This window comes from Gigantopelta aegis, chromosome 8 (genome assembly GCF_016097555.1).
Source record: "Gigantopelta aegis isolate Gae_Host chromosome 8, Gae_host_genome, whole genome shotgun sequence".
NCBI classification, from domain to species: Eukaryota; Metazoa; Mollusca; class Gastropoda; order Neomphalida; family Peltospiridae; genus Gigantopelta; species Gigantopelta aegis.
The window spans coordinates 23,664,947-23,689,234 of NC_054706.1; the positions used below are offsets into that span (position 1 = coordinate 23,664,947).

General features: G+C 35.3%; 1 protein-coding gene across 1 annotated transcript; it reads left to right on the forward strand.

The window, feature by feature from the left end:
- The first annotated feature begins 650 nt into the window (after positions 1-650).
- On the forward strand, positions 651-24,288 carry LOC121379196 (Y' element ATP-dependent helicase YEL077C-like). The gene is made up of 3 exons (XM_041507695.1): positions 651-1,303; positions 10,975-11,744; positions 17,109-24,288. The coding sequence occupies exons 1-3, from the start codon at positions 727-729 to the stop codon at positions 17,253-17,255; spliced, it is 1,494 nt and encodes a 497-aa protein (XP_041363629.1). The 5' UTR covers positions 651-726; the 3' UTR covers positions 17,256-24,288.

The window sequence follows — 24,288 nt, forward strand, 5'->3', positions numbered from 1 at the left end:
AGGAGGAATAATGAATGGTTAGTTATCGAAACGTTTGCTATTAATTATAAAGTCTTGAACAGATTTAAATATAACACTATTTTCGTGGGTACTAAAATTTGGGTCACCAAATAATAAAGTCTTGCAATTAAGATTGTGATATTTTGACAGGTGAGTATTACGAATTACATTATATAGTGGACAATAACATAAAAAATGTTCTGCATCTTCAATAAGATGACCACAAGTACAAAATGCGGGAAAGGTGTTTTTAGACTGGTTTTAACATTCTTAATATCAATAAGGATGATCTACTTCGCGTTTATAAACACGAAAACAGGTGAATGATTTATTTTGAAATTATTATATAATTATTGATAATTCTAAAAAAAAAAAATTGCACCCTTAACAATAAATATGTTGATACTTATTGAAAAAGGAATTGAACTTTAATTCGTTAAAAACTCCGACAACATGACAACTTCCTAAGCATACTCAAGCAAAATACCAAGTGCGCCGAATCACCGGACGCGCCGATACACCGGACACGGTGTATATTAGTATTCACTGTATTGTGGAAGAAATAATTGTTTATTGCAAAAACACTATAAATCTATTGATACAAACAGAAAATAAAGTAAATCAATGTGGGAACTATATTCTGGAAAGACCTGACATCCGATAACCTCTTATTGTTCGCTGGCTTCACAGCGGATAGAAAAGTTCGCTAGTTTTATTTCAGTCAACATGGCGATCAGCATGATTAGAAAGGACGCTTTTGTTTTGATTTTCATGACAGTGGTTATATTTGTGTCCAATAGCAAAGAACAGAAGGATAGCTTTCCTAATGCTAGAGCTGCTTTTGTACACTCTGTAAAGTATTGGAAAACCAATAATTGCGTTTTCCCACCAAAAATATTGTATTCTTTTGGGAGAACTCCATTTTTGTCTCCGTGTTGGACTAACTTCACTAAGTCTGAAGAAGTAGAAAAACAGAACCTTTTTGTTGGAAACATTTGTACTTCTCTTGCGAACTTAGCTACAACTGTATGTGAATCTAATGATGTTATCAGAGGTTATTTGAAAGACTCTGTGGTTGTAGCTATGCTTGATTCTGATCAAGATGCAGAAATAGATGTTTGCAAATCAATTGAGAGTCTGAAGAGTAATTTAAATATTAGTGAGGAAAGTAATCTTCTGAGCTATATAAACTTTGTGAAACAGGAAGATTGCAAACAATTCTGTGTACAAAAGACTGGTGTTAGATTTGTATGTTTGTTACTGAGTGGCAGTCTGAACATTTTGATGAAAAAATACCCAGCAGGTAATATTAAATTTTCTTACACACCCGTTGCTTTAATTTTTATAACACATGGGTTGTAAACACACATATTCTTTATGTTAATAACGCACATTACACTTAACAAACGTCGCACATAAAATAATGTTGTATATTGATTGCCACTATTTACCATATGATTATCGGGCTTATATAGCTGATAGAAAGATCTGTTTAATAATACGTTTATGAGTCCATGTAAGATTTTAATATATGACTGGTATTTATTTTTGCTAATCAAATTGAAAAACACAGGTTTAATAGACATCTTTGAAGACGTACCAATCTGATCAAAACTTCTTTGCCTATTTCAGGGTTCTCACTGAACTTTCTCCATTGGGGGTCATTTGAGCTTTCTTGTGAAAATTGGGGAATCCCATAATAGGATTTTAAGTTAAATCTAAAAAAAAATAAGAGTCCTGTCCAAGTTCCATGCTTCAAAAGACACTTTTCGAGGGTTAGTGAGATCCCTGCTATTTTATTTATTATTAATTAGAGACAGTCCACTTTTGTATGGTAATAGAGCACAACGTCTGATACGGATAACTCATTTATAGCCTCTATTAAGCTATATCTCCATGTGTGTATGCGTGAACAAGTGCATATCTAAAATTTCGCTTCTATATATTTAAATTGTGATGTATACATGTGTGAGTCTACGTAAAACAAATGTACGTACAGAATCGGTACATGTAGCAAATTTTTCTCTATGCTCCTGCGGTACGGACATGTAAATTCCATAAAATTACGTCATCAGTGAAGTTTCCTCTAAATTTGAAGCTAACATTGTGTGCGTCTTTTTGTGATTTCAATCTTTTCAACATGAAAACCATTAAAGTATTGGTGGAAACACGTTTCATCTAGTAACAATTCAGCTACAAGATGATGGTATGCACTATATTCCTTACTTTTTTGACAGATAGGATGAACCCACCACTGGTGCTTTCTTCCCCTGTTTCTTAAAGTTATGGCAGTTGTCAGTGCCAGTAACATGTTGTCATCCTCTTCTTCGTCCAGAAGGGCTAGAACGCTTCCTCTGCACATATTTCGATGGCCACAATTTACACATTGTGACGTCACGCCAATTTTTTTTACACATTCTTCTACGCACACATCAACAGTCATTACATGTTCACACATACGCACACAGGGTTCTCATTCATCCAAAAATATTGAGAGTCCATGGACTCATGACCTTATATTTTGAGAGTCCATTAGGAATGTAGGAGAGTCCACATTTGAAGATGAATTGATATATCCAATAAAATATTAAGTGAATTGTATAATAACTGACAACACAAAAACATTGACATTTAACTGGTTTTAGCCCATGTCGTAATAAAAGTACATGAACATGAATAAAAAAATTATTATTAAAATGTATGATAAAATATAAAACAAATACCAGGTAACTCATATATATATATGAATATATATATATATATATATATATATATATATATATATATATATATATATATATATATATATATATATATATATATTCAACTAATGACACAAAAGAACTGAAATACATATGTATTTTTATATATTATATACAGAATGCCCCACATACAAAATATTTTCACTACCACCTTACCAACATCTAAAACAAAAAAGCTAAAATAAAATTACACCATTCTATCAAGGTTACTAATTCAATTCACACACTAAAATTTGTTGTATTAAACTTTTGTTTTAGTTATAGCAACAAGTATCTTCAACCAGATCGATATAACAAAACATAATTGGTGACTATTATAAATATTTCGCCAATTGCGAAAAAAACAAACATATTGTGAAAGAATTTTCGGTTTGGCGAAAAAATTTGCAAAAGATTTTTTCCCACACGATTTTTAGAACCAAACATTTTCAACCAGTTTTATTCAGTTGATTTGCCTCACGGTGTGAATAAGTGCCGTTTGCATGTCCACGTGGCCAGTCTACTATTCAGTAGTGTACTACTGCCAGCTGCTTGTCGTAAAGCTAGAAAACGCGATTAAATAAAATGAAATACTGTTTAAGACATGTTGCATTTTTTATATTAAATGTTTGATTACTAGCGACAACAAGTTTTACTTTTTATTAGTCATGTTTCATCGTACCGGTTAATGTTGTAAATCTGGGTCACGTGGTTGAGTTCATTTCCACGAAGTGGGTGCATTGATGAGGAATACATATTGTTCTCACTTATATACAACCAACTGATTGTACCAATTAATACTAATTTCCACGAATTTTTATGAATGTTACCAATTTACTTTAGGCTATATTGTGATTCTATCCCATACGGGATAGAAAAATTTCCATTTATTGATTGGTTTAACCTTTCATTCTATCAAGAGTTATCTCTTTATAAGAGACGTCTATCAAGAGTTATCTCTTTATATGAGACGTCGACACTAATCATTTATTGCAGTTTACTTTCATTTACACGGGATAGAATGACGAACATTATATAGTGTCACTCACTACATAATTTTCCATATATAACTTTCATTCTTTCAATGTTATCAAGTGTCTTAAAAGGGTTTTATTTTGGGGAGTATTTTATAAAAAAAGGGGTTTAGATATTTTTTTCGGGAAAATAATTGATACATACATTAAAAGTGTTAAACATATTATGACAGGATAGAATGACGAATAGTATATAGGATGATTACATTTCAATTTAAAAAATAATTTACGTTCATCCACACGGGATAGAATGACTAACAGTATATAGTGTCACTTACTAAATAATTTCCCATATATAAAGTTAATTATTTCAATGTTATCAATGTATATCAGGTATCTTAAAAGGGTTTTAAATACAAAATACATTAAAAATATGTTAAACATATCAACACGGGATAGAATGACGAACAGTATATAGGACGATGACATTACAAATTTTATATAATTTACTTTCATTCACACGGGATAGAATGATGAACAGTATATAGTGTCACTTACTACATAATTTTCAATATATAACGTTAATTCTTTTAATGTTAACGATGTATATAAAGTGTATTAAAAGAAAATACATTAAAAATGTGTTAAACATATAAACACGGCATAGAATGACAAACATTATAGACAACGATGATAATAATACTTTAAAATTGCTTTTCATTCACACGGGATAGAATGACAAACAGTATATGTCACTTAATTGGCTACCATCTACACGTGGAGTTTAAAGGAACATCGAAGTTGAAAATCCAAGGGGATGGTGAATTTTTTTTTTTTTTTTAGTAAAATATGTCATTGATGATTCTGATTTACAACCTTTGACTAAAAATGTTTTTAAATTTTTAAATAAAAAATAAATAAAAAAAGGCAATAAAAGAAAAGGAATGAAACCAGTAAAGGAAAACACATATAGCTGTGGGATGCAGTCGATTCGTCTACTACAAAAAATCAGTTCCGGACGATTCGTCCACTGGGTTTTTATTTCCCCAGTACATTTCGTCCACGGACTAAATAATGTGTACTACATGTACGTGGGGGCTAAATAAATGATTAGATATATTTTACCCCATATTTTTTTTTTGCTGTCATAAATTTACAAAGGTGAAAATAAATTATATTGCATTAGATTACACTTGGTAGATGTTTTTGTAACAATGCTCTGCAGACATAATTCTTTGGCGTTTCTATTTTTTCGGTTATTGTTTGTTTCTATAATGTACGCCTTTCACGCTACATGTCGTAGGATGTTTTTAGTACAATATGCCCAGTAAAGATAATCTTTAGCCCTTCCCTTTCAACTTGTTTGATTTCTGTTTGCTTTACCAATTAAGTGTACAGGGCTCCGTTTTACGAAGCGATCTTAGCGTTAATATCACCTTAAGTGCATAGCTACATAATGCATTTAAGGTGATCTTAGCGCAAAGATCTCTTCATAAAACTGGGCCCTGTCTATTGTGATATTGTGAAGTAATTAGCTTAAGCTTGTTTCACCAAGTTGGATCCAGTAGCGTCTAAAACAACATTTAATTAAATTGGAATTGAAGACAACGAGGTTTTATTTTATTTCGAGGTTATTAGGCATATGGGGATAACATGTGACGAGGGAGGGTAGAATTTACGCCATTGAAGGAGAACATGGCATGGTAATAAAGTCTTCCGACGCGGAGGCTTGCCTTGCATTACCTATTTACCTCATCGTGACATGTGAGATAATGTACGAGCGAGTGGACGAATTGTCCGCATGATAATGAATATAAACAGTTAATAAAAACTGGATATTAATGTTGAATTTTAACTCTGTTTTACTTTTTTGGTTATAGTATACCACAAAATAATGTTGAGAAACGATTACAATGTCAAAGAAATAACTATTAATATGTTTGAAAAAAATGCAGTCACCGAGTGGACGAATTGTCCGACGTAAGTGGACGAACCGTCTATGGACGAATTGTCCAGTGGACGAACCGTCTGGAAAGCATAGCTGTTATGAAAACAGATTTAGGTTGTATCGAAAAATAGGTTGTAACAATTTTTTATTTAATATAAATTCATTTTATTTTATGGATGTAGTTTGGTTTATTTGTATTAATTTTGGTATGGTAATTTGGTATATATATTTCTTAATTGGTATATAATAATTTACTTATTAAGTAAGCTTTGAAAAATTTATTATTATTATATTAAAGATAAATTATTTAAGTGTTGTTTTGTGCAGTCATGAGTAAACTATATTAACTAAAATTACTAAAATATTTTGTGTTACTTTGAGATGGCAAAAGGTACCGTGTACGCCTAAATTTATGTCGAATAGATCAAGATCATGTTTTTCGTACATTATTACTTTTGTAATGTTGGTTTCGCTTGTCCAAATTCTGATCGTTGTTTGTTTAGGCGTCAAGGCTAGAGTGTTAATTTTTCAGTGGATGGATTTTATTTTAATTGCTAAAACCAACCTAATTCATTATAATTGTATTTGTGTCTTATTTCGTGGTAAGTGTAAATAAAAGTTGATGTGTTACTTAATTTTGTGTGTTTTCATTTCATGTCTTGCACTATACTATAGTGAAACTATCACTTTTGTGAACAGCTACCTTTGATGTTCCTTTAAACTCCACGTGTAGACGGTAGCCGATTAAGTGACATATAATGTTTGTCATTCTATCCCGTGTTTATATGTTTAACACATTTTTAATGTATTTTCTTTTAATACACTTTATATACATCGTTAACATTGAAAGAATGAACGTTATATATTGAAAATTATGTAGCCCGTCCACAGGGATGCACGTGTATGCAATATGGTGCGTCCATCCTTGATCGCTGCATCAGGGACCCGGGACTCTGGGTCCGTGAGAACCCTGGTGCCACACATGGAGAAACAGCTTTAGAAATTCGCGAGAAAATAATAGGCAGAGTTACATCCCCTAACCACTAACCACTTCTGGTTAAAACAAGAATGGCCGATGATCACAGTTGTTTGTGAATCTTCAGCTGAGATTTATGCATGATAGTCCCTGGCATCATAAATGTCCGGGCAGGGCTAGCTCTGGGTGAGCAAAATTTTTAACCAAATTGTCTATTAAACTTAAAAAATTGCAGAAATTGCCAGTTACTTTCTAAAAAATGTAAATGTTTACATAAAATTATTTCGCCGAATTGAAATAAAATTTGCCAACTACTTTCAAAATTCTCAATTGGCGAGTGCCAGAGCTAGCCCTGGTCCCCACCTATGCTTTAAAAATAAAGAATGATACAGGTAAAAATTAAGTTGATGAAATTGGGTTCTGTTATAATTGACCATGTGTTAAATATAGGAGATAAATCTAGCGAGCTGTCACCCATCCTGATTGTTTTGGTTTTCTTGCATGGATTTTTTTTTTTTTTTTGTTGTTGTTGTCAAAACTGCAATCTCGCCTCACATTAATTATCATAATTTCATTTAAACATACAAACACACCTGCAGTTTTAATAAGTTGTGTGTAACAGTAACACAAATGTAATAGATAATAGAAACATGTTTATAGTGCGTCCCACAGGGAACACATTTTTTAATACTGTGGAATTTACTACACGTTATTTATTTCTGAGTCGCTTGTTTTCTAAATTACACACAAAAATAGTATATTTTTGTTATAAAGTTTAAAGAAATAAATAGTACCTTTTGTCAAATATATCATTATAAAAAAATTATTTTTGGATATGTTTTTATTTATTGTGTACGAAGCAAAAGCAAGTGTGCAAAATGTGACTGATGTTGACCTAAGGAAGTTGTGTTTTTTAGCGAATTAAATTTCAATTCCATTTTCAATTGTTAATCCCCTGATAGAAATCAAGTATCAATATCTTTATTGTTAAAGGTGCAATGAAAAATTCAAATTCTCAATAATTATATCATAATTTCAAAATTCATTCACATGTTTTCGTGTATATAAACACGAAGTAGGTCAGCCTTATTGATATTAAGAGTGTCAAAACCAGTCTATAAAACACCATTCCCACATTTTTAAAATTATAGTAAACAGTATATAACTCTTTTTTGGTTGTTTTGGTTTAATCTTGAAAAGGGATAATACAGGAAAATGCAAACAACATGAAAGTTTTAACACCTTACTTGACAGTCGGTCCAGTTCACATTTCATATTTGTCACATTGTTACAAAAAATAATTTAGCGAACTGAGATCCATGTGTGTGCACAATCTACCCGAGAAAAAAATTGATGTAGGCATCTTAGCCATGCATGGCAATGAACATACATTTCACAGTACCATTGACAAACAGTGCCACTTAAGAAAACAATTCTGAAACGGGTCATGAGATGTGCCATATGCGATCATTCATTTTCACAGTACTATTTTTAACACGGCAAATACAAAAAAGTGCAAAAATAATTCTGGGACACCTGTGTATCGTTTAGAGCCTACAAAGTGAGGTCATGGGCAGTCTATAAATAGCAGGGTCACTTGGTCACATCTACTGTGCCAATTCACAGGGCAAGGAAATTGTTTTGGATACAGGGGAGGGGGGGGGGTGGGGTTTGCCTACCAGGGGTGGGGAAAAGCACTGTTTAACCCAGTCTGGGACGGATACTCGATCTTTGAAATAGAATTTTTTTTTTTAAAATGTGTTTTGTCGGTCCCACTTTTGTCATTCTTGTCGGTCTGAATTAGCACCTGTCCATTTCTATTATTGAAACAAATTCCTATCTGTTTATTGGCGCTGTTTTTGCACATGTTTATTTGTCTATGTCAGTCAATTGAAATTTGATGTGCATTTTGATTCTCAAAAGACGTAAACTGGTCCAAAATGTTTTACAAAATTGGTATAGAAAGTTGCAATGATGAACACTACCTGTTCTTTTTATAAGTGATATCTCTAATGGGCCCACTGACAGGGAATCGATCCCAGACCGACCACGCATCAAGTGAGCGCTTTACCACTGGGTTACGTCCCACCCTGACATGTGTTTGTAGTTATTTAATTAATTCAGCTTATGGGTAACATTTCAGTGGTTTTGAGGTGAAATGTTTTAAGGTCACCATGTTGTTATTTCAGTGGTTTTGAGGTGAAATGTTTTAAGGTCACCATGTTGTTATTTCAGTGGTTTTGAGGTGAAATGTTTTAAGGTCACCATGTTGTTATTTCAGTGGTTTTGAGTGGTTTTGGTCACCATGTTGTGAAGTGGTTTTGATGAAATTTTTAAGGTCACCATGTTGTTATTTCAGTGGTTTTGAGGTGAAATGTTTTAAGGTCACCATGTTGTTATTTCAGTGGTTTTGAGGTGAAATGTTTTAAGGTCACCATGTTATTTCAGTGGTTTTGAGGTGAAATGTTTTAAGGTCACCATGTTGTTATTTCAGTGGTTTTGAGGTGAAATGTTTTAAGGTCACCATGTTGTTATTTCAGTGGTTTTGAGGTGAAATGTTTTAAGGTCACCATGTTGTTATTTCAGTGGTTTTGAGGTGAAATGTTTTAAGGTCACCATGTTGTTATTTCAGTGGTTTTGAGGTGAAATGTTTTAAGGTCACCATGTTGTTATTTAATTAGTTTGATTATTTTGGACATACACGTACTTATTTGACTTCGGTGCAATCTAAAGGGGACGTGACGTAGCCCAGTGGTAAAGCATTCGCTCGATGCCAGGTCGGTCTGGGATCGATCCGCATTGGTGGGCCCATTGTGCTATTTCTTGTTCCAGCCAGTGCACAATGACTGGTATATCACAGGCTGTGGTATGTACTACCCTGTGTGGGATGGTGTATATAAAAGATCCCTTGCTGCTAATCGAAAAGAGTAGCCCATGAAGTGGCGACAGCGGGTTTCCTCTCTCAATATCTTTGTGGTATGACGCCAAATAACCGTAAATAAAATGTGTTGAGTGTATCATTAAATAAAACATTTCCTTCTCTTTCGGTGCAATCTAATATTTTCGAATCTATCTTAGTGTTACGATATCGTAAAGCCATCGCAGCAAACACCATAGTGATGTCAAATATGGGCCTGTACTTGTAAAAGTTAAAAAGTTTGTTTTGGTTACAGACACCACTAGAGCACATTGATTAATTAATCATCGGCTATTGGATGTTAAACATTTGGTAATTCTGACATGTAGTGATCAGAGGAAACCCACTACATTTTGCCTAATTCAGCAAGGGATCTGTTATATGCATTTTCCCACAGACAGGAAAGCACATACACGGCCTTTGACCAGTTGTGGTGTACTGGTTGGAACAACAACAAAAAAACAATCAGTTGAATGGGGATCCACCGAGGTGGTTCGATCCTGGCACCTCAGGCAAGCACTCAACCGACTGAGCTAGATCCCATCTCTGTACATAACGTCCATAACAGTAATTTGCACTTTTATTATTCCAAGACCAGGAGGGCTGGACATAGCCCAGTGGTAAAACGCTCGCTTGATGCGCCGTCGATCTAGGATCGATCCCTGTCGGTGAGCCTATTGTGCTATTTCTCGCTCTAGTCAGTGCACCACGACTGGTATATGGTATGTGCTGTTGTGTCTGTGGAATGGTGCATATAAAAGATCCCTTACTACTAGTACTAATGGAAAAAATGTAGTGGATTTCATCTCTATGACTGTGTCAAAATTACCATATGTTTGACATCCAATACTTAAAACCCAGCTCTAGTGGTGTCGTTAAACAAAACAAACTTCTTCTTATTCCATGCCCAAGGGACATCATTGCTAATGGCGGAAACAAACACAAAGTACACAATGTACATAAATTGTCACTTCTGTTGATCAAGTAACCATTTTTTCACTCTGTTACACTATTTTCATTTCATGACTGTTGGAATGTACATGACAGCTAGTGTGTATGAATTTCTTTAACTGCTGGTCATGAGCCGAGTATATGCCATAGTCAGTAAAAAGTAATATAGTAATATTGAGTAATGCTTGCATTTTGTTGATATATATTAGGTACATGGAAATGTTCAATTCACTTGTCACTCTTGTCGTGGTATAATAGAATTGCCCCCAAGTAGTTGAGATGTTCACAATTGTGAGCCCTGTCTGTGGTTCAAAGTACTGTTATTTTTTCTGATTTATGAGTTACTTTTACACAATAATAACAATAAGTGGGATATGGTGGTTATGTAGATGATTGAATATATAGTACTTTTTAATATACATGGACTTACATGTAAAATTAACTCGTTATTAATGAAAATATTTCAGACCCTTCAAATTCTGGGACTGATGATGACGCTGATTCTACAGACATTGTTGCCACAGCTACTAGACCTGATGTAAATGTCATCAGTGCGAATTCCACAACGGGTGTTAACACAAGCACTGCAGCTAGTAGCAATGTTAATTCCACGCAGGGTGTTAACGCAAGTACTACAGCTAGTAGCAGTGCTAATTCCACACCGGGTGTTAACACAAGCACTGCAGCTAGTAGCAATGTTAATTCCACGCAGGGTGTTACCGCAAGTACTACAGCTATTAGCAATGCTAATTCCACACAGGGTATTAACACAAGTACTGCAGCTACTAGCAACGCAGTATTAGTGGATGTTGTTGGCACAAGCCCTATTGGCAATGCTGGTTCCACACAGGGTGACAACACAAGCACTACACCTATTATCAGTGCTAGTTCCACACAGAGTGTTGGCACAAGTACCGCAGCCACTGGCATTTCAGCTTCAACTGAGGTTGATAGCATGAGCACTTCAGCTGTTAACCATGCTGATTCCACAACTGTTAACACGGTCACTGGAACAGACAATGGCAATGTTGCAATTACTGATGGAAAGAATGACGTTGATGCAAATACTGATAGAAAGAATGGCGATGGCACAAATGGTGTGAAAGGAAAGGATTCAGGAGCTGGTTACATCTCGAATGAACCTGAATCACCTGGCTCGGGGAACTTCATGGCCTACTTCCTCACAGTGGTGGTTCTCTGCATCGCAGGCTATGTGGTGTTTCACAACAAGCAGAAGGTAAGCAGCAGTAAATGCTGGATTTTTCTCCGGAAGGTGAGCGCCCCTTTAAATAGGGCACCTACAGTAGAACAGTAACATGCATCATGTACATTTATATGGCAATCTTCCCGCAACAGCGCAAGCCCTGATATGTGTCTAGATTACGCGAGCTCTGGCAGGATTTCTGCCAGAAAGAAGTGTTTGGGTTTGGTGCTATGGAATTGAATATTTACAATGTGTGTGTTGAATGCAACAGGCCTCCCCCAGAAAGAAAATGGGTTAGTTTTAGGGATAGGATTGAGAAAATTATATAGTAATGATAAAAGTAATTAATTTTGTCAAAAGGTTAACTTAAAAAAATAAAATCATAAATTTTGGGGGGTATGACGCTATACCCGTTTTATTTTCTGGCAGAAACCCTGCCTGACATGTCTGGATTACGCAAGCCCTGACGTATAGATTACATGACCACTGATATGTATATAGATTATGTGAGCCCTGACGTGTATAGATTACATGACCCCTGATATGTATATAGATTATGTGAGCCCTGACATGTATAGATTACATAACACCTGATATGTATATAGATTATGCAAGCCCTGGCATGTTTAGATTATACGACCCTTGACAGGTATATAGATTACGCAACCCCTGACAGGTGTATAGATTACACGACCCCTGACAGGTGTATAGATTATCTGACATGTCTAGATTATGTGAGCCCTGATGTGTATAGATTACGCGTTCCCTGATAAGTGTATAGCAGGGATTCTAGATTATGGTAGCCCCACTCCCATGGCTAGTGATATTCAATGTTGGGCTAGTAAATAACTACTATTGGCATGCCTGACGGCTAGTTAAATTTTCTTGTAATATGTTGCAGTTAAGTCTATTTTGTAAATATGAATATCCTGCCCCCACCCCACCCTCCCTTTTAAGCTGTATCTTCCTCTTGAGGTGACATATCTGATTATTACTATTATTTAGTAAAATTGTATTAACTTACCGGGTAAGTAAAGTAGGGCAAGTGAATTTTTAATTGTGGCTAATAAATGTTTTAAATCATGGATCCCATGGCTAGTGAATTTTATAAAAATTCTAGCAGTGCTCTACAATGCGAGTAAAATACACGCCATGGCGACTAAAAATATTCCCTGGCATCTAAAATATAAAATCACATTCGCCAGTTGGCGACTGTCCAATAATGTTACTTTAATCTGTAAACAAAACTGGACATTGGAAAACACAGTGGACCAGTAGCAATGTATCTTCCATAAAACATGTTTTCTATCGGTAGTTTGTTGGAAAAATAAAAGTTTGAGACAAGTTTATCGGACTATGATAGTATGAATAACGGTGACGTTAAGGGAGGTAATACTTATAAAATGTTATCACCCTTAACTTGAATTTCAAGTGTTTGGAAATAATTCGGCCCCAGTTCAGTTTTGGACCAAGTCGATCCTGTCCCATTTAGAGCCAGGTTTTATTTATGTATTAAAATGAGATTGTTGATTCACTGTGTGTCTTTACTTGTCTGTTTCAAACTCAAACGTTAATTATTTTAAATGTCGACTTATATATGCGTTATGCTGGGCTCCAATCGTATCGTGATAACGGGTCCCCCCACAATAACGACGTGTCCAGTCATGAATGTTGTTTTAATCAAGTCGGAAGTCGTGTTTACCAGTGGAGGATAAAAACATGTTTATATTTTCATGACGCGACTTTAGATGGCTTTAAAGACACTATTTACAAAACAGTATTATTACAGATTTGCAAGGCAGTATTTGATGAAAATAAATATTATTTAAACCAAAAGTAAGGTAGCCAATTGGTAACTACTAGTAACATGTTGAAGCTTAGAAATTATTATCACAATGCTTTTATTTAACTTTTAATGAGTACTGCAATTTAAATGCATATCTTAGCAGTGCCATTAAAATAGTAATTCGCTTAATTTCGTTTAATAAAATTATTGGGTATGGAATTTGATGATAGTTAATAGTCCTTCACTGTTTTAGTGGAACCGGACACAAACAGTAACTTGTAATTAGTATTTAACAACTAGGAATTGCCCCTTCACAAGTTCATTCGAATGTGGTCCTAATAACAATTACGGCATTAGTAAGGTGCTGTAAAATGGCAGATGAATCGATTTAATTACAAGAATATATTAGCTGGCTACTAAATGTAAATGACTGGCGACTAAAATATACTTTACTGGCCAGAGAAGAGTAAATTTGAACTTGCTTTGTAGATCACTGTCTGGAATCGTGTATAGATATTACGAGCCCTGACATGTATAGATTAAACGATCCCTGACATGTATAGATTAAACGATCCCTGACATGTATAGATTAAACGATCCCTGATGTGTATAGATTATGCGAGCCTTGACATGTCTAGATTACATGAGCCCCAACATGTATCTAGATTACATGAGCTCTGACAGGTCTAGATTATGCGAGGTCTGATTGTATCTAGATTACACAAGCCCTGACATTTATCTAGATTACAAGAGCCCTGACATGTACAGTGTTTCCCCCAGGATTTTTTTGTAGATGGTTGGAAAAATAGTTTGACGTTAACTGAGCCCCCAAAGGGAGCAAAAATGCTATGGGAGTTCGGGGGCATTTCCAATTGTTTTTAGATGCATTATGGAATACATAAGGGTGTCATGTACACTTATAGAAGGAGATATTTTAAGATAAATTTTAATAATAATGTTTATTATTATTAAATATTTGCATAATGTCAAAACATTAATTTAAAAAAGAAGTATAAAAGTATTAGACTAAGCACAAAAAGAGAATACATATTACTGAATTACTGATTGTAATATGTATTATTTGTTATCTATCTATTTATTTAAAAGTAAAACCCAGGTCTTCTAACCATGGGATTGGTGATTTAAAAAATTAACTATCCATGATTGAATATTCATTAGCCCTACTTCTGTATGTATATCAGGGGTTCTACTTCTAGAATTAAAAAAAAAAATGACTTCCCATACTGACCAGTAGATAAAAGATTTACTGGTCATGCTAAAAATTTCACCTGCTAAATTGTAATCACTCGGTGACTAATAAAACAAATAAAAGAAAGTAAATATTTGTTATATATATGTAGGTACATTTTTAAATTTGTGTTAATTCATCATATAATGCATGTCACGGGGATCCTATGATACCGTAACTGAATAAAATACGATTATCCAAATATCTCTCCTAACTGTATATCTATTAGATCTCTCTGTATCGGGCAGTTCAAAACCCGAGTGGCTCGTCTAGGATGATCAGAGATAAGATCTTATATAAATATGTGTTATTATAGCACGTTTAGTTCACTAGAAAACACAACAAAAACACAATACACTTTGGAATCTGTATTAATACTACGCTGACAAATGTACTGCTGCAGTAGTTAATTAACAACAACAAAATAATAACAACCCAGAACTAATCACTTAATTAGTTAATAACTAGGTGTCTAGTTTACACAATATTCTAATCACTTCACCGTGACACAACACCCACACGTGTGATAATTGAGAAACGCTGCCAGGGGAACTTAATCAATAAAGGAATTACAACTCTATTCCTAACTGGTTAATTTTTAATTAACCTGTAACTACTCATTCAGTAACCTTGTAATACAGACTTAATACTGGTACATATCACCATAAAGACAATAACCTACAGTTTACCTAGGTCCTCTAGGATGACTGGATAAGCTTTATATATATTAGAACAGTGAAGCCTACAGTTTACTTCGTCAGATTACCGGAAACACCGTCTAAATAATATTGGTATAATACAGTATTAAAATATTTAAAGTCACATCAATCACATCAAGGTTATACAACAGAGCAGAAATAAAATATTTACCAGTCCGGACGGACAATGTTCCCCCTGGAAGCCTTCCTATGTTTCTCCCTGGTATCTCTAAAACCTTAGCTATTTATTATAAAAATCCGAATATCGTCTGGGGGCACATCGCGGTACCGAATACCTACAAGTGATATTTCCACAGCGACCAAGACGGCAATTTTCTCTTAGATGGCCAGACTCACTGTCGCCTAGTCAGTCGTAAAAACCGCACTCGTGGAGGGATTACGTAACTACTGGCCACATGGCCTCCACACCTGGTCCGGGTGTGTATTAGAGGGTACGGTCGCGTGGAGGTATTACGTAACAAAGTGCCCAACTGGTCTAAGTGCATATTGGAACTGCACACGGCCCTCTAAAACTATTAATATCGCCACAGGCGAAAAGAATTAAGAGCATGTTCCGTCACAATGCACTTAAAAATTATTTCTTTCAAGTCATGCAAATTTAATTATGTAGTGTTTAAATATAATTTAAAAAACAAAAACAGACAAAAAAAACTAAAACAAAACAAAAACATTTGGAAGTTCATAAAACAATATGGTTATATGTGCAACCTTTAAAAACCCCAAACAAACCCTGATCTGACGAGACTGGTTAACGTTTATTTTGTTACGCCTGCACTGTGTTAGAGTAACAACTGTTTGGGTACCAGTCACTTACCCAGTAGTAGTTAAAGGAATTTTGTCAACTTGGACTTTAATAAAATTACATCCGTAAGTATATTCATTTCAGGGATGGGGCATAGATTACTGGTGACCATATATTCATTATTGAACTGTTGCATGTGAAAGGAAATCGAAAGTATTTTACAGTCCCAGTAAAGAAATTCACGGGGTCGGTGCGGGGTACTTCCGGCCCCTAGGGGAAACACTGCATGTATCTAGATTACACGAGCCCTGACATGTATCTAGATTACACGAGCTAAGACAGCTCCAGATTATGCGAGCTCTGACATGTGTCTAGATTACATTTGGAGGAAAGATGTCCACATTGCTCAGTTGATGAGAGTTCACCTGAGGTGCAAAAGGTCATAGTCCTGATTGCTATCAATGTACTTGAGGGTGGTGGGTTTCTCCAACTAGTGCTTCATGACTGGTACATGTACATCGAAGGCTGTGGTTGTACTGCCCTGCCTTTGGGAAAGTGTTTATAATACATCCCTTGCTCAGGGCTAGCTCTGGGTGTGCAAAACCTTTTGCCAAATTATGTCCAAAAATGCACACACAAAAAAGTTATTATCCAGCAAATATCAATTATTGCATTAATTTTTTTCCGCCAAATTAAAATAAAATTCGCCAATTGTTCCTAAAATTCACAATTGGCGAGTGGCAGAGCTAACCCTTCTTGCTGTTGTATTCGTACATGTGTGTTTTCTCTATTTCTCCACTATTTTTTTTTACCAAATATCGAAATAAGCAATTGTTAAACAATATTTTAAAATGTGTTCAAATGTCATAACACAAACATTTTGTTTTTGGTTTTAATTCAGATTATGGGCTTCATCGTTGAAGGCCGAGCGAGTCGCCAGAGACGCAGAACATCGGGTGGTGGGAAGTACAAGAAGCTGGAGAGTGGCGTGGAGGAAGTTGTGCCGTCTCTCGATAAGTCATCCTCGGTCAAGAACTTCATCTACTGACCAGGGCATAATTCACAAAGGTCTCTTAGGTCTGCTAGACACCAAAGCATTCTCTTTGCAAGTCTTTTAGCATTGCACTATGAGATCGCAAAGTTACGAGAGTTTGATGAATTCGACTCCTGATTACCACCTTCTAGCAGTTTACTAGTCATAGGAGTTTTCAACTTTTATTTTTTTTTATCAGATTTCGTCTCACGTAGAACAATTTTCACAAGTAGGCTGGTTGTGATCTGAAATTAAAAACAAAAAAAATACTTTTCTTTATTTATGGTTATTGCATTTTCAACTTTTTAGGGATGGTTAAAATGGTTTTAAGTTGCTATTTTTAAATGGTCATAAAATTTCTTTCTTACATTTTCACATTCCTCTTTCCTTTCATTGCTTTTAATATCTGACTTTGGTTCAAGCATGCTGTCTCTGGTACACGTGGTCTGCATTCAGTGATGGTAGGCAAGGCTAATGATGTTTGCAACATTCATAAGTTGGTTATTCCCATTTTTAATGTGAAATGCAAAATCGGTCTAGTTAACGTTTTTCTACTTTAGCTAAAATTTGGCCTGGGTCTATCTGAAATGTCTGACCAGTACAGAAGTTATTGCTTGGTGAATGAGAAGTTGGTGTAATGTAATAAAACACTGAAACTCGCTCTTAGTGATAGTCACTACTGGGATGCAAACCCAGTACCGACATTTACTGAAGACTTAATGACTAGACCACTCCATTGACCACTCTCTTTCATCTGTTGCTGTCCAACTCCACATCCTAGTCCTTGCCCCTCCAACAGCGGCAGGTGCATGTGTGTGGTCGTTGATGTGTCACACACCTACCTTTTTCATCAGGTTTTGAACGTTTGTCTACACGAAAAAACACAAATCTTGAACAAATTTTCTAGTTAATGTTGGTTGGCATATCATATTTATTTATATTTATAGTTGGTTACATAGGATGTTCATTATATTTCCTAGTGCTAATAGGATGTCATTTGTTGAAAGTATATTGAACATGTATGTTCACTGTCTCATAAAAACATATTAATAAGTCTTAAGATTACACACCACCATTAATTACTTCATGCAGTTCAGTACTATTTCTATGTCAGAATATATTCTGTGAAAAATACAACTGTCGAGAGGGTCATGTGACTACTAGTTTTAGGGAGTGCTCTCAGCTGACATAAACTGTAAAACATCAACATAGGTCGACCACAACATTTTTCAATTAATGGCCCTATAGCTATGCCCGACCACCACCTCGTGTTGCAGTTATACAAGTGGCACCATATATCACTTACACAGTTGTTATCAGTTAGTACTACATATAACAAGTTACTTCAAACCAACGGGTTATTTAAATACTACAGAGGTCAACCTATGCGTATTCATCAAAGAAAGATTTTAAAAAGCATATCAGAATTTTGTAGTATTTTTTTTTATGAGGAACTATTTCCGAAACAGGACTATATTAAGCTGCTACAGCAAGTAACGACACAACAAATGGTAGTGAGTTACCATAAATTTTGATTTGGTCATTTGAAAGTCGGGGGAGGGGGGGGGGGGGGAATTTAACAGGGTAAAATTACTTTCATTTTGATAATCTTTGAAAATTGTGAAAAGGATAATGGTAAAGGCCTTTTAAAGGTCATAAAAAGTCTAAGTTTATTGATATTAATGATAACAACATGTTTGATTCCTTAGTAATATACATCCTACCACCACATTGTTCATTCAAGATGCACACAGATTGTTTTTTCTCTGTATTTTATGTTGTTTGATCTGAAGTATTCTACTTAGCTGTAAATAATATTCCTACTTCTGTAACAATCCTCTCCACAATGTAGTTTGTTGGTGTAATATAGCACAACAGTTGATCAGTTTGTTTCATTTGCATTTTTTTCTCAACTGGACTATAATTAAATTTCTGTTACATTTATTACAACATAACATCCAGAAGTAGCAACGGGAGTTTGTTCATTTCTTGATGCACGTAAAAATTACGTCGTCAGGGAACATCATATCTGATGACGTCATTTTATGTGGACAAGTTGTCCTATTGAGCGATATTGTTTGTGGACCAAAAAGAATTAAAAATAAAGTATGAACCTTTAGTGTTATTATTAGCATGTATGATTAAAATTTAATTATAGGTATTGTCTGTTTTACGTTCATCTAGGTATGAACCAAAAAAATCATCCACAAGCTTATGAGAACGGATTCGCCAATTCACACAGTTTGCGGATGATTTTTTGTTTTTTCTTACCCAGATGAATGTAAAAGAAATAACAGATAAATTCTTAAATGTATGTCTGTCTGTCAATACAGTTTGTATGATACGTGCTTGCACAGGCTTTATATTAATTTCATTATTAATTTGCCAAGAAGCCAATTAATGAATCATGTGCCCACTACACTGTATGTGTATTGTCATTGGACCGATTGAAACTTGAATTTGGCAGCAGATCTTCTCCACAAATTTATAAAATTATTACAATAATTTTGTTTGTTGATCCATATTAAACCCTGTATGATAGTGTATGTACAACCAAAAGAGGTTTGTGCATGTCTGTCCTGGGCAGTTTGACACTCGATAGCCATGTCGGGGTGTCGTTAAACATTCATTCTATCTGTCCTGGGCCAGAGTTCACCATTTGAGACAAATGTTATTTGGGGTGGGTGGCCTCGGTGGCGCAGTGGTTAAGCCATCGGACTACAGGCTGGTAGGTACAGTGTTTGCAGCCCGGTACCGGCTCCAACCTAGAGCGAGTTCTTAAGGACTCAATGGGTAGGTGTAAGGCCACTACACTCTCTTCTCTCTCACTAACCAACTAACAACTAACCCACTGTCCTGGACAGACAGCCCAGATGGCTGAGGTGTGTGCCCAGGACAGCATGCTTGGACCTTGGTTGGATATAAGTACGGAAATAAGTTGAAATGAATTCGGGGTGGGAGCAGAAGGGTTAACTAATGCATATCCTACCAATTGGTAACCAGACTCCACAATTAAACCACTATGTGATAAAGTTTAAATGTCATTTTCTATTGCCGTCCCCCCCCCCCCCCGTGCATGCAAGCAAACACAGAGTTCAGATTACATGTACTTCATTTTTGCATTCCTTTTCAATGTTCTTTAGTGTGTCTACTGGTTTTGCACATATTTCTTTAAAAACTTGTTAAATGTTGATCTTTAGTGTGTTTCTGTTGGTTTTTTCAATGAGTATGTACCGGTATGTTACGGTTTTTTCTACATATTAAAAGTAACTCAATACTTTGTAAGTAGTTGTATTTGTAAATTGTTGTAGGTTGGGTGTTTTTCACTGGATGTGTATTATTTTCCAATCACCTGAATGTCTTGAAAAGGGACTATCCTGAGTTTGTAGCCATTTTAAAAATATGTCTGAGAATACACTCAGTACTTTGTAAGTAGTTGTACCATATATTGCTGTGTATTAGCCGACTCCTTGGATAAGCCGACCACTTAGTTTGACCCTAAATATCTAATACAAAATCATCAGCTTTGTGTATAAGCCGAAGTCATCTTTTTTCCACCTTTATGTTGTATCGATTTCAATAATAAAATCATATTTGGAGAATCCAAGGAATCTTTTCGGGAATGTAGGTGTATGTAGCCTTTGGTGACATCATTGGATTTTCTGGATCTGCCACTGGTTAAAACATGTTACGGTCAAACAGTGCTTGTTTTTTAAACCCAGGAAAAAGCAGGATGTGTTTATTTTGTTTGGGGGGGGGGGGGGGGGGGGAGAAACAGAAGTCTTGCTAGAACTGAAAACTCAGGATAGACCCTTTAACCATGTTGAGAAATTTGTGATTTTATGTTTACACTTAATTGCATGTATATGTATACTAAGGGTTATACATGTTGGCTATTTGTTGTATAGTTTTACTTTAATTACAATGTATTTACATCATCTAATAAGAATTCCAGTTTATGTTGTTAGTTTTTTGTTCATTTGTGGTTGTTTTTGACACTTACAAATAGTTGTATCTTGTATATATACAGTTGCCATGATATACTTGTAGTGACCATTACCAGTATTATCAAGGTTTTGGGTTCTCTTTCTATGGTATTCTCCGTCATGTCCATCTTTAAAGTTTACATTTATTGTGCTATTTGTATTCGTGTATAAGATGCATTGAAGTCTGTTCAACAATTGCATATAAACTGAATCACCCTCTATTGCTTTTTAATGTGTTTTAAAGGCAAACAATGCATTCCACCATGTTAAGTGTTTCATAACTGTTAAACAGCCTAATATTACAATATGTAATGTACTAAAGTTCAGTTACTAAATGTTTTCTCAAAATTGTATTTTATGTAAAAGCCATGGTTTGTCCTGTCTTGTCTGGACTGAAAATATAAATTGATTCCATGCTGCTAGTCCAAGGGTAACCTCTTGTAGTTGGAGTTTTCTTGTGTTGCTATTTTTTATTCTTGTGGTGTCTGTTTTTTAGTAATGATAATAGTAGTATTTTCATGTTTTATTGTTTAACTACCTGTTTGTGTGAAGACATATCCTTATTGCAATGATATTTGGTGTCGAGTTAGAATTAGTGTTGTGTGTGGGTTAATTTCAACCTGTTTAATACAAACAAACAAAAAAGTTAGTGTTTTTTGTTCACCCCACCAACTTGCTCCCTGCTTTCCCGTAAGAAGCTGCACTTGTAACTATGCAATTGTATCATAAAGGGTTTTCTCTTGATTTTTAGCTTTTCGTGTCACTTGTATCTTTCTAAAGTCGATGTTTATGCAAAATGTTTAGCGAAGTACAATCTTACTCATCATGTAGTAGTTCATTATATTACTACATATACGACCAGTATTTTGCTTCAGGCTCATTATATTAATGGCTAGGTATGGATGTGATGGAGTAAAAAAATAATTTTCATTTGCCCAGAGCTACCCTGTGTGAGGATCAGTTTTAAATTTAAGAGATGGGTAAAAATCAAGCTATTGGATTTTTAACCCTCCATCTACATGGGCTAGGTTAACACTTATCATGAGTGGTGGCTTGTTGGCAAGTCTTTAGGCACCTTTGAAGGACAGTTTCATACAAAGATGATGCAAGTCTTTAAGTCCCTTTGAAGGACAGTTTCATACAAAGATGATGTGGTTCTAAGGTTTACATAAAGTGATAAGTGTCCTTATACCCAACCTTTTTTCCAAATCTAATATTGAATGCATGCTTCCATTGTGTATGCCATGCTTAAAAGTTGAAGGGGCACACCTAAGTGACACCAGCTGGCTAGGGTCCTGCCATACCCTTTCTCAAACCTACAGTTAAACAATGCTATCCTTCCCCAGCCTTCAAAATAAATTTAAACTTCTAATAATTTCCAAGAGAAATATCCGCTTTTCCATAGATAGGGTGTTCAGAACCATTGAGATCCAAAATTGAGGAATGCCATGGGTGTATTTGAGCAGGGATAAAACAAACAAAACAAATTGGTGAATTTTATTGTAATTTGGCGATATAATTACATGTCATGTTTCATATTTTGTTTTTGTCCAGAGCTACCCAGTGTGAGGATAAGTTTTAAATTTAAGAGATGGGTAAAAATCGAGCTATTGGATTTGAACTTTTTCCAGGATTATCCTGATTGAATTTTGGATTTATATGTATTTGTACAGTGTTTCCACATTTTTTTTACATTTTGAGCCATTGTGGAACCATATCCTTATGGCTAATTCCAGAACCAGTGTTAAAATTTCCCGAGTTGTTTTCGTAACCCACTTTCATCTCTGGCCATATTGCTCTTGAGCTGCAGTTTAAAAAGGTAGGGCTTGGCTTGCTTTTTTGTGATGATATATTTTCATAGAACACTCCTCATGTAACATTTTCAAGTTTTGTTTAGTAGTTTTAAAATTGTTATTACTCACTGAGGGTTGGAGAACTGGGACCTAATTCACAAGGCCACAAAACATCCTCTTGACATTGCACTGTGAGATCGCAAAGTTGCAAGAGTTTAGTGAATTAGGCCCCTGGCTACTAGTACTGGTCCATGTATTTGTGCTGTTGGGGGGGGGGGGGGGGGGGGGGGGGGGGGGGGGTGGTGGTTAAACATTCATTGATTGGTCCATACATGTATAAACTTTGATAAAGCCTGGGATTAGTTTGAACATACACAGTGTCACTGGTTGTAGTACAATTGTACCATGCAGTGGTCTCTCCAGTATTCAGGAATGGGATGGAGGGAATCGGTAGAGCTCGTTCCACTTGTAAGAAGGGATGGTACCTAAGATTTACAGGATATAAGTACTTTGAAAATGTCTTGAAAACAACGATGAACCTGATTACTCTGGTAGTTCAAGACGATGGCATGATTTGTGATTTTAGATGGCGGCCTAAATAAACGGATGGCATATATTACTATCGCTGCTAATGGATGTAAATTAGTCTTCGGGCCTGCCATTGCTTATATGTAGCGAGACCCCTGCCATGTATAAACCTTGATAGACACTGGGATCAGTTTGAACATATGCAGTGTCACTGGTTGTAGTACAATTGTACCATGTATAAACCTTGATAAGACCCTGGGATAGGTTTGGACATACACAGTGTCACTGGTTGTTTGTAGTACATTTGTACCATGTATAAACCTTGATAAGACCCTGGGATAGGTTTGGACATACACAGTGTCACTGGTTGTTTGTAGTACAGTTTACCATGTATAAACCTTGATAAGACCCTGGGATAGGTTTGGACATACATAGTGTCACTGGTTGTTTGTAGTACAGTTTATCATGTATAAACCATGATAGACCCTGGGATAGGTTTGGACATACATAGTGTCACTGGTTGTTTGTAGTACAGTTTATCATGTATAAACCATGATAGACCCTGGGATTCGTTTGTTGGACATACACAGTGTCACTGGTTGCTTGTAGTACAGTTGCATATGTATATTGTTTGTTAAAAGTTTTTAATATATCTTTTTCTTTTTTGAAAATAGTTTTATGCTTTGTTACAGTGTAATCATGTGGGTTGTATATTTATGAGGAAATAAAAATTTAATTTTA

Bases quoted from the DNA above. Each gene is read 5' to 3' on its own strand.
- LOC121379196 (XM_041507695.1), top strand. From the start codon at position 727: ATGGCGATCAGCATGATTAGAAAGGACGCTTTTGTTTTGATTTTCATG. The intron at 1,304-10,974 runs GTAATATTAAAT...AAAATATTTCAG, and splicing joins GATGAAAAAATACCCAGCAG to ACCCTTCAAATTCTGGGACT. The intron at 11,745-17,108 runs GTAAGCAGCAGT...GTTTTAATTCAG, and splicing joins TGTTTCACAACAAGCAGAAG to ATTATGGGCTTCATCGTTGA.